At 34.2% G+C, this 15,848-nt stretch overlaps 1 protein-coding gene across 1 annotated transcript in view; it reads left to right on the forward strand.

Moving 5' to 3' along the window:
• Nucleotides 1-15,848, forward strand: part of EIF2A (eukaryotic translation initiation factor 2A) — a 34,255-nt gene that overhangs the window by 14,665 nt on the left and 3,742 nt on the right. Inside the window, exons 4-11 of the mRNA XM_038571208.1 lie at nt 1,460-1,578; nt 2,582-2,681; nt 3,047-3,129; nt 4,664-4,737; nt 4,875-5,019; nt 5,198-5,314; nt 7,600-8,171; nt 11,480-11,593. Of these exons, the coding sequence (XP_038427136.1) occupies nt 1,460-1,578; nt 2,582-2,681; nt 3,047-3,129; nt 4,664-4,737; nt 4,875-5,019; nt 5,198-5,314; nt 7,600-8,171; nt 11,480-11,593 (1,324 nt within the window). The remainder of the gene's footprint in view (nt 1-1,459; nt 1,579-2,581; nt 2,682-3,046; nt 3,130-4,663; nt 4,738-4,874; nt 5,020-5,197; nt 5,315-7,599; nt 8,172-11,479; nt 11,594-15,848) is intronic.

Here is a 15,848-nt window from a genome sequence, read left to right on the forward strand (position 1 = left end):
TATTTTCTATTCCTGGTTCTAGCATTTATTTCCTTAAAGTGCTATGGCCACAACAACATCTAATGTTCCTGGGGGCAAAAGAAACGGATGTGTTGTGGTCTTTGCTGAGGTCAAATTAATTAGAAACTATAACTGATTTTTCCTTAAATCTGTAGATTTTTTTTAGTAAATACTCTTTGTTAAACTAAGAATAACTGTTAAAGGCTATCAATAATAACAAAAAAAGAAAGTTCCATGTAATTCTAAAATACGTAATTTATAGTAACTTGTAAAGGGTCCTGTGTTTAAACAATATGTAATAATCATTCTTAAACAATTTCTGCTTATCCTAAAACTGTCGCAAACTTGAGTAGAACAAAGTAACTTTAAGCAATTTCTAAAGTAAGATGGAGTATCTTTTTTTTTTTTTTTTTTACCCCAAAGAGTACATAAGAGTCAGGTCAGACTGGTTTTAAAACTTGGCTCTAGGGATCCCTGGGTGGCGCAGCGGTTTGGCGCCTGCCTTTGGCCCAGGGCGCGATCCTGGAGACCCGGGATCGAATCCCACATCGGGCTCCCGGTGCATGGAGCCTGCTTCTCCCTCTGCCTGTGTCTCTGCCTCTCTCTCTCTCACTGTGTGCCTATCATAAATAAATAAAAAAAAAAATTTAAAAAAATAAAATAAAAAAAATAAAACTTGGCTCTAAAAAAAAAAACCAAAACAACAACAACAACAACAAAAAACTTGGCTCTAGCATTTATCAGTAGTATCTTGGACCCATCATCAAATCATTTAATTTTTCTAAGCCTCACTTCTACCATTTGTAAAATGAGATGATAATACCTATCTTATAAGTCTCTTATGAAGATTAAATGAGAAAATGTGGGTAAAGTAGTTAGACCAGAACATGGTTTATAGAAAGCATCCCAAAAAATGGAACTGCTTTTATTATACAGTTGTTACAATTGTTATCATTATTATATCATAATAATTCTTAGTTTTAGTCTTATCATTTGGAGATTGCTTCTAAGGTTTTAGTAGACATCAAAAGTCTCCTTGTTGATTTCAGAGCTGCTACTACTTTCATTAGTCAAATTAAAAAATATACTTTTGATTTAGTACCTCTATTTTCCCTTGGTTTGGTACACGTCAGTCACCTTGTCTGTAGGTTAGCTCTGTGTCCACTTAAAGGCCTGTTTTCTTTTCAACTGAAAGTGTAATCATCTATTACATTCTTCTGCTGATTTTGTACTTCCCATTATCAAACTTTTATAGGGATATTTTGGTAAAATGTACACTTGGTTTTTGTTGTTGTTAAGGTGTTTATTGGCTATTTTCTAGAGCTAACTGAAAATTGGCTTTTATGAAAATGACCACTTCATAGCAATCTATATTTGAAAAGAGGTATAAATGTTTTGGATAGTACTTGGTATTTCAAAACAGTATTTCATTGCTGAAGTAATTTCTTTTTGAAACCAGAATAAATGTTATCAATGTCACTAACAAGAAACTACTGCACTCCTTCGACCTCCCAAAGGCAGTTTGCCTTGAATTCTCGCCAAAAAACACTGTCCTGGCAACATGGCAGCCTTATACTAGTAAGTATTTTCCAGTTGTAAAAATATTGACAGGAATCCATTCAATTCAGTGGGAAGAAAAGAGAAGGTTTATAATCTTTAAGAAAGTAATTAATCTTTAGATAGTAAATAGTATTTGTGAATATCTTTACTCAATAATGAATCTTGTATTGCCCTAATATATAATGTACTTTAAGTAATTTCAAGGTATAGTAAGTTAGTGAAAAGATCCAGCATGAGATAGAGAAAAAGTAAAAGCTCTAGGAAAGTTTTAGGAAGTGAATAACCACTGGATGAAGATCTCAAAAATTAAGAATAGTGATGACCTTTAAATGAAAAACATTTAAAATAATCATTGTAAATCAGAGAAGTACAAGAGACACAACATGTAAGAAATGTGTATAGTATGACAGAGTAGGAAATGGCATGCCATTTTTTAACACATTTAAAGATAGAACAGTATGTTATATGCACATTTTATGTGGCTTTGCTTCAAATAGATGAATAATAAAACATATGTATAGGGGCTTTTTAAACATGTTTTAATAATGTGGGTATTGTTGAGTTAAATATGTAATAGTCCATGGTCGGGTTATAAGCCCTCTAGGTTTGGTTTTTCAAGAGGTATAGACTTATTTCCAAGTAAATAAAAGGGAAATTGAGAATCATGAGTAGTTTATGTAACTTTGTGTGTTTATGTGTGTGACTTACAGACTCAAGATTTCATAATAATTTAATCCATTTAACTGCAAACCATGTCAAGCTTAATAAACAAGTCTCTTAAGTATACTTAAAAACTAAAGTAATTAACTCATTTCAGAAATGCTGAAATTTTCTCAAACAGCTCTCATATTGTAGCTTTAGTAATAGATAATTAAATCCATAATTAGAGCTAAAAAGGAAAGTTGATTTAAAGCAACTCTTTTACTTTAAATAATCTTGTTCAAAGTTATTCTAAGAGTGAATTCTTTTCACTAGTGTTAGAAGACAATTACTGTGGAAAAAAAATTTGTTTTTATTTTAGCTTCTAAAGATGGCACAGCTGGGATACCCAACCTACAACTTTATGATGTGAAAACCGGTACATGTTTGAAGTCTTTCATCCAGAAAAAAATGCAAAATTGGTAAATAAATGCTTTAAAATACTAATTATTTACAAAATACTTTAAATATCTTCATAGTATAACATTTTTCCTCAGCTATTCGTATAGAAAATAACTTGTCAGACCAAAATCTACATCCCTAGGAATTTTGTATGTGGGCATATAATAGAGTAAAAACTTGATGTTTCTTTTGTTTAGTATTTGAATGCAAAAGAACGATATCACGATATCTTTCTAGTACAAATGCTAACTTAAAACTATTAGGATCTGACTTGACATCACGGTTATAAGTATTTTTCTTTAAATAGTAAGCAATATCACAAACTTTAACATGTGACACATTATACCTGTCTAATTTTTTTTTTTATTCTTTCTTTTTAACATAGGTGTCCATCTTGGTCAGAAGATGAAACTATCTGTGCCCGAAATGTTAACAACGAAGTTCACTTCTTTGAAAACAACAATTTTAGTATGGAAAGATATATGAAATAAATTTATTATTTTCTATAAATGCATATAGCTTTACTGCCTTATATGGCATCATAGGGTTCTCCTAAATACTATTTTAATAATTGCTGTTTTATTAATTCATTTGAATAACTTGTGTTAACTAAAGAAATTATAATATAGATTTTCTTTTATTTTTTTTTTAATTTTTTTTTAAAGATTTTATTTATTTATTCATGAGAGACACAGAGAGAGAGGCAGAGACACGGGCAGAGGGAGAAGCAGGCTCCCTACAGGACGTCTGATGTGGGACTCAATCCCAGGATCATGACCTAAGCCAAAAGCAGATGCTCAACCACTGAGCCACCCAGGCATCCCAATTTTCTTTTTAATAAGCTTTTATTGTCTAATAATTGATATTAAGACATTTGCATACTTCTTTCTGAGTTTAGTTGCTATTGAAATTCTGTGATACAAAATCTTTTAATGTTTATTGTAGAATTTGAAACAAAAGTAGACACCTAGCCCCAATAACCTTCAACCCATTGCCCATGCTACCTCATCCATACATCTCTTTACCTAACATCTCTCTTACTCTGCTAAAGCAGATCATTTTTCCTAAAATATCTCCATATGTATCTTTGAAGATTAGGGCTTTTTAATTTTTTAAGACTTAGCCACAATACCATTATGACAGATTATATAAAATATCTGGTCATTGTTCAAATTCTAATTATTGTAAATGTTATAATTTTTTTTTAAAACTTAGGCTCCCAATAAGGTTCCTTACATTGCAAATTGATATATCTTAAGGTTTTTTTAAGCTATAGGTTCCCTCTCCATCTCTTCTGACCCCCACCTTGAGGCCTTAAATTTATTATTAAAGAAACAAAGTTGCTTGCCATATATTTTCTTATAGTTGAATCTTGCTATTGTATCCTATCTTATAGTTTAACATGTTCATCTGTCCCCTAAATAGCTCCTTGAATCTAGAACTGGTCAGCTTCAGATTCTTTTTTGGGGAAATGAGGGCAAGTCTACCTCATAAGTGGTGTTCCTTTCATTTAACAAGAAGAATATAACATCTTATTGTCTTTAATTTTGTCGGATTACCTGACATTAATGTTCAATGCGTAGATCCATCATTTCATGAGTAGATACAAGTTGGTGATTTCCAAGTCTCCCTGCTTCCCCATCACTTATAAGGTATATTTCTTCTATCAAGAGAAATTCCCCTATCTACTGCTTGTTATCTAGTGATACCATTTATATAAGAAAGGGCACTCTTCTCTTCAAATCAATCAATGGGAGTTAGATATGCAGTCCCATTACTTACTCAAGGTTGCCCAGCTAGTAAGGGACTGGGTAGGAAATTCAAGCGTAGGTCTGTGTTGTCCTCACTCCACGTTTTCTCCAATATGCTGTCTTACCTACAATGAGACTACAGGGAGCAGTATCAGTAATTACATTAATCTTTTATAATGCATTCAGAATTGATTGTGTTCCTGTTAGCTTCTCTCTTCCATCTAACACTATTTGCTTTTTTTTTTTTTTAGACACAATCGCAAATAAATTACATTTGCAAAAAATTAATGATTTTGTGTTATCACCTGGACCCCAACCATACAAGGTAATTTCTATGTTTTTGTTCATGTGGAATATTACTAGATTAAACCTTTTCCTAGTTCTTAGTGACTATAAAAACATGTCCATCATAGTTTATATGACTCAAAAAATTAAATAGTGACTTATATGTGTGTATTTCAGGTGGCTGTCTATGTTCCAGGAAGTAAGGGTGCACCCTCATTTGTTAGATTGTACCAGTACCCCAATTTCGATGGACCTCATGCGGCTTTAGCTAATAAAAGTTTCTTTAAAGCTGATAAGGTTACAATGCTATGGAATAAGAAAGGTATGACAAATATACTTTATCTCATTTTTTAGGTCTTGAGACTTTTATTCCTGTATGTCTAGAAAAAAAGAATACCATGCTTAGTTAATCAAAATGTGCTATTATATTTTTAATATTTTTCTTATCAGCATTAGGTTAATTTGTGTTTTAAATCTAACTAAAGTTTTTGCTGTTCTAGCTACTGCTGTGTTAGTAATAGCTAGTACAGACGTTGACAAGACGGGAGCATCCTACTATGGGGAACAAACTCTGCACTACATTGCAGCGAATGGAGAAAGTGCTGTTGTGCAATTGCGTGAGTATTCCAGGGGTCTTCCTGTGATAAAACAATGGAAAGAACACAATACTGTAAATGTGATCTCATCCAAATTCTTGATCACATGATAAAACTCATATATTTTCATAACCTTGAAGTAAAATTTCTCTTAATTAATAAACTTAAAATATCCCCAGACATCGATTATTTTGACAAAATCCAGTTAATTTAGTTAATGCCAGCACTTTAGTGGGGAACTTGCTGGGTAAGGTAATTTCATTATAATAGCTCTTTGTGAACTTAGTTATCATGACAGTAAGTTGGTTTGGCACTGTCTTCAAAACTGACAAATGTTACTTACCATTTCATCTTTTGTTTTGATGACTAAATTACTGTAGAATAATATAATTGTAAAATTCTGGTAACTCCTTGATTTTTCATTTTGAATTGAACCTGTAAAAGTAAGATAAACTTCCTTACAAAGGACTATATATTCCCTCTGAAGTCAGAAAGGAAGTCAGAAAGTCCTCTTTCTTTCATAATTTAACATTTTGAAAGACCTAGTCAGTGTAACTGATCAAAAGAATAAACATATAGTTTTGAAAGGAGTAAACAATCATATCTGCATATACATGAAGTCACAGTATAAACAGCCACTTAAAATACATAACAGAAGAAAAGATCCCATACAGAACAACAAAAGGCAGGAAGTATATAGGACTAATGGGAAGAAAACTTTAAAATTTCTAAGGGATAAAATGTGATCTTTATAAAGATGTCATTTCTCTCCAGATTAACCTAAAAATTAAAATGCCAGTAGGTTTTCTTTTGAACTAGATAAATTGGTTTTAAAGTTGATTTTCTTTCTTTCTTTCTTTCTTTCTTTCTTTCTTTCTTTCTTTCTTTCTTTCTTTCTTTCTTTCTTTCTTTTTTTTTTTTTTTTAATTTATTAGAGAGAGAGCACAAGCAAGGGGAGGGACAGAGGGAGAGGGAGAAGTAGATCCCCAGCTGAGATGGGAGCCTGATGCAGGGCTCAATCTCAGGACCCAGAGATCATGACCTAAGCTGAAGTCAGACATTTAACTGACTCAGCTACCCAGGTGCCCCAACCTTTTTTTTCTAATCTTAAAAGTGAAAAAAGATTTTCTAACAAGGCAAAATGATAAAAGTGAATATATAAGATATAGATTTCTGTGTCAGGGGAAGAAAAGTCCATAAATTAAAACAATAAAAATTTGGGGAAAAAATTTTTTAGACAGACAAGGGATGAATATGAGAAAGGTGAATTTTGTCACTATATCAAGTAAGTCAGTAAAAGACCAATACCTGGAGAGAAAAATAGGCATGAGACAGTAAAAAATAGACCACAGAAACGATATAAATATACTAAGTAGTGCTTAGTTTATAATAAAAAAAGATAGAAAGGAAGACCAGATAACAATTTTTCTCTTCGTAGCTTGGCAAAGATAAAAGTATGAAACTACACAGTGTGAAGGGAGAGTGAAGGGAAAATATGAACTCGTAAGAACTACTGATGGAGCAACGGGTGTCTCAGTCGGCGTAGCATGTAACTCTTGATCTTGGGGTTTGAGTTCAAACCTCATGTTGGAGGTAGAGGTTGCTTAAAAGAAAAGAATAATCTTAAAACTTTTGATTATATAAAATGGTACAGCTTCTCTGTGGGACATTTTAGCATTATCAAATAAATGTAGGTGCCTTTGAGCTGCCAGGTTCACTCCTACAGATGTGTTTGTGTACACTCACAATTGAGAATATACAGGAATATGATACCTCTGGGAAAGAGTGAGGCAGATTTTAATGTGCTTATATGGAAAAATCTCCAAAATGGAGTACACTAAATGAAACTATAAAGAACTTTGTGTGAGTGTGTGTGTGTGTGTGTGTATCTTGTTTAAGAGAGATGCTTAATTTCAACAAAAAAATTCTGAAAGCATATACAAGGAATACAGTAGAGGGCTGCCTTTGTGAAGATGGACTTATTTTGTGGCATATCATTTTCTATAATTTGTATTTTTATTAGTACTTGCCTACATTACCCCTTCTAATGAAAACTAGTGTATTAATGGTACTAATAATGTATATTTCTATCAACCTACATTGTCAAAATATTTTAAAGGAATTAAGATAAAGCATTAATCTCCATAATATATCATATAAAAATATTTTAATTGTGACGTATCTTGAAATTTTGGATTTTTTTTACTGCTTGATATGTTTATGAGTATTCAGTTATAACTTGGCTAATAAATACTGTATTTATGTAATGATTTATTGCTAATTTGGGTTTTATATTCTTTTTCTAGCAAAAAATGGCCCCATTTATGATGTCGTTTGGAATTCTAGTTCTACTGAGTTTTGTGCTGTATATGGTTTTATGCCTGCAAAAGCAACGATTTTCAACTTAAAGTGTGATCCTGTGTTTGACTTTGGAACTGGTCCTCGTAATGCAGCCTACTATAGCCCACATGGACATATATTAGTACTAGCTGGATTTGGAAATCTGAGGGGACAAATGGAAGTGTGGGATGTTAAAAACTACAAACTTATTTCTAAACCAGTGGCCTCTGATTCTACCTATTTTGCTTGGTGCCCTGATGGGGAGCATATTTTAACAGCTACATGTGCTCCCAGGTTACGAGTTAATAATGGGTACAAGATTTGGCATTATACTGGCTCTGTCTTGCACAAGTATGACATGCCGTCAAATGCAGAGTTATGGCAGGTTTCTTGGCAGCCATTTTTAGATGGAATATTTCCAGTAAAAACAATAACTTACCAAGCAGTTCCAAGTGACGTACCCAGTGAAGAACCTAAAGTTGCAACAGCTTATAGACCCCCAGCTTTAAGAAATAAGCCAATCACCAATTCCAAACTGGTAAGTAAAGTTTTACTACTTTGGTGAAACAAGGTTTTTCAGATGTGGAGTTCTCGAGACCTTTTTCTCATGCGTATTCTTGCATTACTTAGCACCTGATTAGAATATAAACTCTAGAGTAGAAACCATGGAGGACCTACTGCTGAAGTTAGTGAACAGCTAACATAGTTAAGTTGACAAAGTAGTCAATTTAAAGCAGTTCACATTTTACATTTGTGGGGAAAAGAATGGAGTATGACATATTGGCTTTAGGGAGATCGTGGGCTCAAATTCAAGTGCCTGTCAGAATAGGCTGGTAATGTAAGGCTTTGGTGACTGGCAGAGAATGGTGAAAGGGAGAGACCATGCCCTCTGGAAAGGCGATAACAACTGCACAGGAGTAGCCGATAGTTTCCATAGGAGATTTAGGCCCAGGTTGCCAAGACAAAACAAGTCTGGATGGTTATGTAAAATTTCTTGATTTTTAAAACACTGTTGTTCAAACAAAACATACTTGTTTTCCTTAGGCTGTCAGTTCCCATCTGTATTGTAAAGTTATGATCAGAGCATCAGTCAGATTCTGATCTGCTTTAAAATGTTAACATTTCAGAGCTCAGGGGAAGCATCTGTTAATGACCGGAGTCTCTGGGATGATGTTAAGGAATAAAGTAGCTCTATAAAAATGAACAATATCGTTGGTATTATAAAGGTGACCATATAATAGGTGTAAACTGGGACCAAGTAAGCAGGAATATATAGTCACTTAAATATCAGGCACTCAGGGAAGTTGGTACTTTTTCAAAGGATAAACATTCCTATGCCTCCTTTGTCCCACTCCTCACCCTTTCAGACACAAAAACAAGAATAATGCTTCCTCCTCCGCAAAATGTAGCAGTGGTCTGTAACTTCTTGACTTTACTGAAATGTTCTATTTAAACATTTTTGTTGTATTATTTCCTAAAAACATATAAAAACGTATGAACAAAACCCATTTATAATACTTGCATTTAGATTTAAAAGATATAGTAGTCTTTGGATTTGTCTTATCTCTAAATTAAATTTTTCCTTATCTAAGATAAAAACAGAAGTAACCTCAACATATCCTGCTTTCTAAATATCTGTAAGGTATCTCAACAGGAATAAATTCTGAATTATATATTTTTATTCTCTGATCCATAAAACTTATTTTGATAGGGAAAGGAAGAGAAAGATCTACTTTGAAAATAATGCTAAAACTTGGTAAGGTCTTAAAACCAACATTGTTTTTTAACATTTAAGATTTCCACTTAATTTTCTTTTTTGTATGTGGCGTAGTGATTATGTGATCCTATCAAATCATTTTAGTTGAAGGAACCACATGGCCAATAATGAGAAATTTTTGTTTGTATCAAATTCCAGAGATGAGCTAAATGGCAAAAAAATACTGTCGAGAAATTACTGGAAACAAAGACATTCTAGGAAAGAACTTCACAAAGGAGGAGGGTTATATAGCACAAGGGAAAACAAGGTGGGATTCTCTTTCAAGAAAAAACTTACTTTTTTTTATAAATACAAATCCACATATGAATTATACTTAAGTATTTCTTGGCTTTCCAAAAAAATATTTTCCCTTATATAATGTATTCATCAAAACAGTCCCATAATAATTGACATAAATGAAAAAACAAGTTTTATTACCAGGGATAAAATTATATACGGTGGGCACAGTACTAAAAGGCAGAAAATTCTGCTTATGATCCATAATAGCTGTGTGGATTTCTTGTGTTTGTCTAAAATGAGTCTGCTAGTGACTGCATTGTGTTTGTAGTATAGAAGAGCCTTGTAACTCATCCTTTCTTACATCATTTTTCATTGCTTTGTCATGTTCTTGAAGTTCTTACGACTAGAAACTTTTTACCCAAAGCAAGGCACTATAGAAGAGCCTGCTATTGAAAGAATTTTGATGTATAAAATAGATGTTCAGCCAATATTGCTATGTCTTTAACGCTGTATGCAGTGTGGATAACAAGTGCAAGAGACTTGCCGTCAGATTTGTCTGTTCCACAAATATAGGTTTTCACATATTCAGTTACTTCAGGTAGAGCATGTACGCACACAGAATTTCAATGACCTGAAATAGTTCTTGCAGCTAAAATAAAGTCACAGTATGCTTTCCTGCTTCTTCTGTATCTTCAGTGTTTGAGCCCCTGCCCATTTCCTTGTAGCATTTGTAAGTATCACCTGGATCTGAGATCTAGTACTTAAGAAACTTCATGGAGATCTGATTCTTCTGATGTGCTTAATATGATAGAGTCTAAGAGACAGCTAACTCTGAGATAACAGCAGTTAGGAGGGAAATCAATAAGTAGATGAGAACCTGATAAGCCGTAGTGCTATCATGCGTGCTCTGTGTTGCCTCAAGCAACTGTTGAGATGACCTAAACCTGTGTATGTATATTCTTTTCTTGAACTATAACTTACACGTAAAATTATAAGATATTTAAAGGGTACGTCATGGTGATTTGATATATTGTGTACATTGTGAGAGGATTCCACCCATCTAGTTAACAAATCTGTTGCCTCTTTTTTTTGTGTGTGTGTGTGGTGAGAATATTTGCATTCTTGGCAAATTTCAATTATACAATACATTGTTATCAACCATAGTATGTTTTATACTAGTTCTTCCTTGATCCTATCCTTAATCCGCCCTTTCTGTTCTGGAATATAGTTGATGGGTGGCTGTATAAATATCTCATGATGGAAATGATTATCTGTTTTTATTATTTTAGTCTGACCAGTCATTTAGTTTTTTGTGGACCTCTTCATTATGTTAATCCTGGATTTATAAATATGCAGTTACCACTTCCTATTTGTTTTTTTTTTCTTCTGGTCTTAGTTTTTCAGTTTGCTTTTATTTTTAACCTTCTAATCTCTGGTTTTGCATGTAAAGACCTAGCAAGTAATTCTTTGTGCAAATGAGGCAGCTGGGTTTCTGTTGGCCATAGTCAGATCCAAACAGACCCCGAAAGAAGCTGTTGTTAGTATCTCATTTCATAAGAAGCATGTGTCAGTAGTAGTACTAAGAAAAGTTCCATTATTTTAACAAAACTATACTGTATTTTTCTAGTACTTGTATAACTGAAAGAATAGGAAGATCCTCATTAAATCCATCCTGACAATTGGAGTATACCTACTACTGATAAGAGTTTTGAAATATTCTTTGCCAGTGATCTTAAAATAAATTTAATAAAATAAGCTTATCCCATGCTAACAAAATTATATAGTTTATGATAAATGTTTTTTAAAACATGGATTCCATTTCACAATTGTTTATTTTATATTTTCCACAGCATGAGGAGGAACCACCTCAGAATATGAAGCCACAAGCAGGAAATGATAAGCCATTATCAAAAACAGCCCTTAAAAACCAAAGGAAACACGAGGCTAAGAAAGCTGCAAAACAGGTATTTGGGACACTAATCTTTTCAAAACAAAATAAACAAGTTAAATTAGCTTAATTTAAATCTCAAAGTTTAAAGATTATAGTCCTAAAAATATAACTATTACGGGTTTTTAAGATTTATTTATTTATTTAAGAGTGTATGCCCACTTTCGTGTGCACACGAGCATGGAGAAGGTCAGAGGGAGAGGGAGAGATTCCTCATGCAGACTCCCTCATGAGCATGGAGGCTGACAACACACAGACAATGTGGAGCTTGATCCCAGGACCCCTGGATTATGGCCTGAGCTGAAATCGAGTCCACCACTTAACAGCCACCCAGGCACCCCAAGACTTGACTATTATGTTACATAGTCAGAGTTAGACTTAAATAGCCAGAATGCCTTTCCTTTGATTTTGCCTATGAATTTCTGAGTAGTTCTGTTTGTATAATAAGGAAGGGAGGAAACTGGACTTGACCTTAAAACCAAAAACCCTAATGGGATTGTATAGTATGTTACTTGTAACAGACTCTTCTGTTGGAGCCGGTGTGAAGTGGTATAGTTTGCTCCCTGAAAGCATCTGTTAAGAGAGATCAGAAGTTATGTGACAATAAAGCCATTTTGTTAATCAGTATTACATCAGTATAAGAAATTATTCAGGGGATCCCTGGGTGGCTCAGCAGTTTTGCGCCTGCCTTTGGCCCAGGGTGCGATTCTGGAGTCCCAGGATCGAGTCCCATGTCGGGCTCCTGGCATGGAGCCTGCTTCTCCCTCTGCCTGTCTGTCTGTCTGTCTCTCTCTCTCTCTGTCTATCATAAAATAAAAAATAAATCTTTAAAAAAAAATTATTCAGCTGGGAATCTAAACACCAGAAGTACCCAAAACAATGGAGTTGATCTAAAATAATTTTTTTTAAAGATTTTATTTATTTGACAGAAAGTGCACAAGTAGGCAGAGAGGCAGGTAGAGGGAGAGGGAGCAGCAGGGTCCCCGCTGAGCAGAGAGCCTGATGCAGCGCTTGATCCCAGGACCCCGTGATCATGACCTGAGCCAAAGGCAGACGCTTAACCAACTGAGCCAGTCAGGCGCTTCTAAAATAATTTTTTATGTGATTTTATAGTTGCAAAACCATACCAGTGTAATAATTAACAAATTATGATTGTGTATGGTTTGTGGTGATAGTGAAATCAGCTAGGCTAAGAGTATCTGGTTAATGAAATCCTCATGATCACATTTTTTTAAGATTCAGACAAAGCAGTCTTGCTGTTAATGCTTGGATTTTGACAATTCTAGGTTGCTTATATGTTTCAGTAGGCAATTACTATTTTAAGATATAGAATTGCATTAGGTAGATGTAGTCTGTTAAAATCTGAGCTTTAAAAAAAGAATCAATGTGCTCTTTTGTAGTTAATATATTTCATCTCCAGAAATATCTTTAAATGGGTCAGGTTTAGATCAGCCGAAGCATAATGATCTATTCCATGTACTTACTTGTGTAAAAGCAGGAATTGTCTTTATTTGCTTGTGTAAAAGGAATTATCTTTATCAGACCTCTAATTTGCCGTGAATATTACGAGTTAGTACTATCCTTTGAAGTACTAGTAGGTAAGATTTTTTTTTTCCCTAGCTAATATTTTCAGGTATAATTGACAAAAATTAAACAAAAATTTTTTTTTTTTTTAAAGATTTTATTTATTTATTCATGATAGTCACAGAGAGAGAGAGAGAGAGAGAGAGAGGCAGAGACACAGGCAGAGGGAGAAGCAGGCTCCATGCACTGGGAGCCCGACGTGGGATTCGATCCCGGGTCTCCAGGATCGCACCCTGGGCCAAAGGCAGGCGCCAAACCGCTGCGCCACCCAGGGATCCCTAAACAAAAATTTTTTAAATGTACAATGTGATATGGTGTTTCAGGTATACATTGTGAAAAGATCCTTACAATTGAGTTAACACATCCATCACAAAATACTTACTTTTTGAGGGATGAGAACACTGAAGTTCTACTCTTTAGCAAATTTCAGTTACACAGTACAGTATTATCAGCTGTGGTCCATGTTATATATTAGATCCTGAGACTTTATTCATCTTATAACTGAAAGTTTGTACTCTTTTACCAGTCTGTCTCCATTTCCCCCACTCCATAGCCCCTGGCAACCACCATTCTTCTCTTTGTTTTTAAGAGTTTGACTTTATTTTTATTAGATTCCACGTATAAGTGATACCATGCAGTTTTTTCTTTCTTAGTCTGGCTTATTTCACTTAGTGCAATCCCTCCATGTTTATTCATGTTGTTGCAAATAGTTTTCAAATAGCTGAATAATAGTTCCTTTTTTTTTTTTTTTTTAGATTTTATTTATGTATTCTTGAGAGAAAGCATGCGGAAAAACACAAGCAGGGGGTATGGCAGAGGGAGAAGCAGATTCCCCACTGAGCAGGGAGCCCGATGTGGGGCTCAATTCTAGGACCCTGGGATTAGGGCCTGAGTGAAAGTAGTTGCTTAGCCAACTAAGCCACTCTGGTGCCCCTGAATAATGGTCCATTTTATATATATTATCCACATTTTCTTTATCCGTTCATCCCTGATGGACACTTAGGTTTTCTACCTTGGCTATTGGCAATAATGCTGCAGTGAACACAAGAATATAGGTATCTCTTTTGAGATAATGATTTTGTTTCCCTTGGTATATCTCCAGAAGTGAGATTTCTGGATCATATGGTAGCTCTATTTTAGTTTTCTGAGGAACCTCCATACTGTTTTCCATAGTGACAGTACAAGATTTCTACTCATTGAGATTTAAGGGCCTTCTGAAACCTACTCAACTTAGAGTCTTATTTTTATAAATGATAGTTCTTCCTCTTTATTAGAAGATTAATTATTTTAGAAAATCTTTTAAAATAGTTTTTAAAATTAAATTCCAGTCAATATACAGTGTATATATTATACAGTGTACACAATATACAGTGTAGTATTACTTTCATATCTACAATATAGCGATTCAGCACTTCGATACGTCACCCAGTGCTCATCAAAACAAGTGCCCTTCTTAATCCCTATCACCTATTTAATCCCCCACCTACTTCTCCTCTGATAACCATCAGTTTGTTCCACGGTAGTTAAGAGTTTTTTGGTTTGCCTCTCTCTTTCTCTCTCTCTCTCTTTTTCCCCTTTTCTTGTTTGTTTTGTAAGTTCACATATGAATGAAATTATATCATTGGTCTGTCTCTGGCTGACTTATTTCACTTAGCATAATACTCTCTGGCTCCATTCTTTTTGCAAATGGCAGGATTTCACTCATTTTTATGGCTAAGTAATACTCCATTGTATGTATATACCACATCCTTTTTATCCATTCATCAATTGATGGGCACTTGGGCTGTTTCCATAATTTGGCTCTTGTAATTAAGGCTGCTGTAAACATCGGGGTGTATATATCCCTTTGAGTAAGTATTTTTGTATTCTTTGGATAAATACCTAGTAGTGTGATTGCTGGATCAAAGGGTAGTTCTGGTTTTAACTTTCTAAGAAATCTCCACACATTTCCAGAGTGGCTGTACCAGTTTGCATTCCCACCCAACAATGCAAGAAGGTTCCCCTTTCTCTGCATCTTCGCCAATACCTGTTGTTTCTTGTAGTGTTGATTTTAGCCATTCTGACAGGTTTGAGGTGATATCCCATTGTGGTTTTAATTTGTGTTTCCCTGATGATGAGTGTTGCTGAGCATCTTTTCATGTGTCTATTGGCCATCTGTATGTCTTCTTTGGAAAAATGTCTATTGAGATGACTGGTTGGCTAGTTATGGCTGTGTGATAGAACGAAAGTAAATGGTCCATGACAGGATCCACCTTCTCACTCCTGACCTGAGTTAAGTAATCAAAGATAAAGGAGTCAGATGTATGTAATTTAACCAAGTATTTAATTATAATCTGGTGATGACTTTATAAGATTATGAACTTTACCAAAAGGAATTGAAACTAAGAATTTAATCTTACCATATATGCATCATTTTCAGAGAATGACCAGAATTTAAGTATAATAATGCAGACATTTTAACGTACTCTTGGTTGCTCAAAATATGGTGGAAAATTATATTTTATATTTCACTTAACTTTAATGGTTTTTTCACATGTATTGACATTAACCTATCCTAGAGGAAAATTTTTTTTGGCTCATTACAAACTAAATTTGAAATTTAAAATTTTTTTTTATTTTTTATTTTATTCATGAGAGACACAGAGAGAGACAGAGACACAGGCAGAGGGAGAAGCAGGCTCCATGCA

Source organism: Canis lupus, chromosome 23 (assembly GCF_011100685.1).
Source record: "Canis lupus familiaris isolate Mischka breed German Shepherd chromosome 23, alternate assembly UU_Cfam_GSD_1.0, whole genome shotgun sequence".
Taxonomy (NCBI): domain Eukaryota; kingdom Metazoa; phylum Chordata; class Mammalia; order Carnivora; family Canidae; genus Canis; species Canis lupus.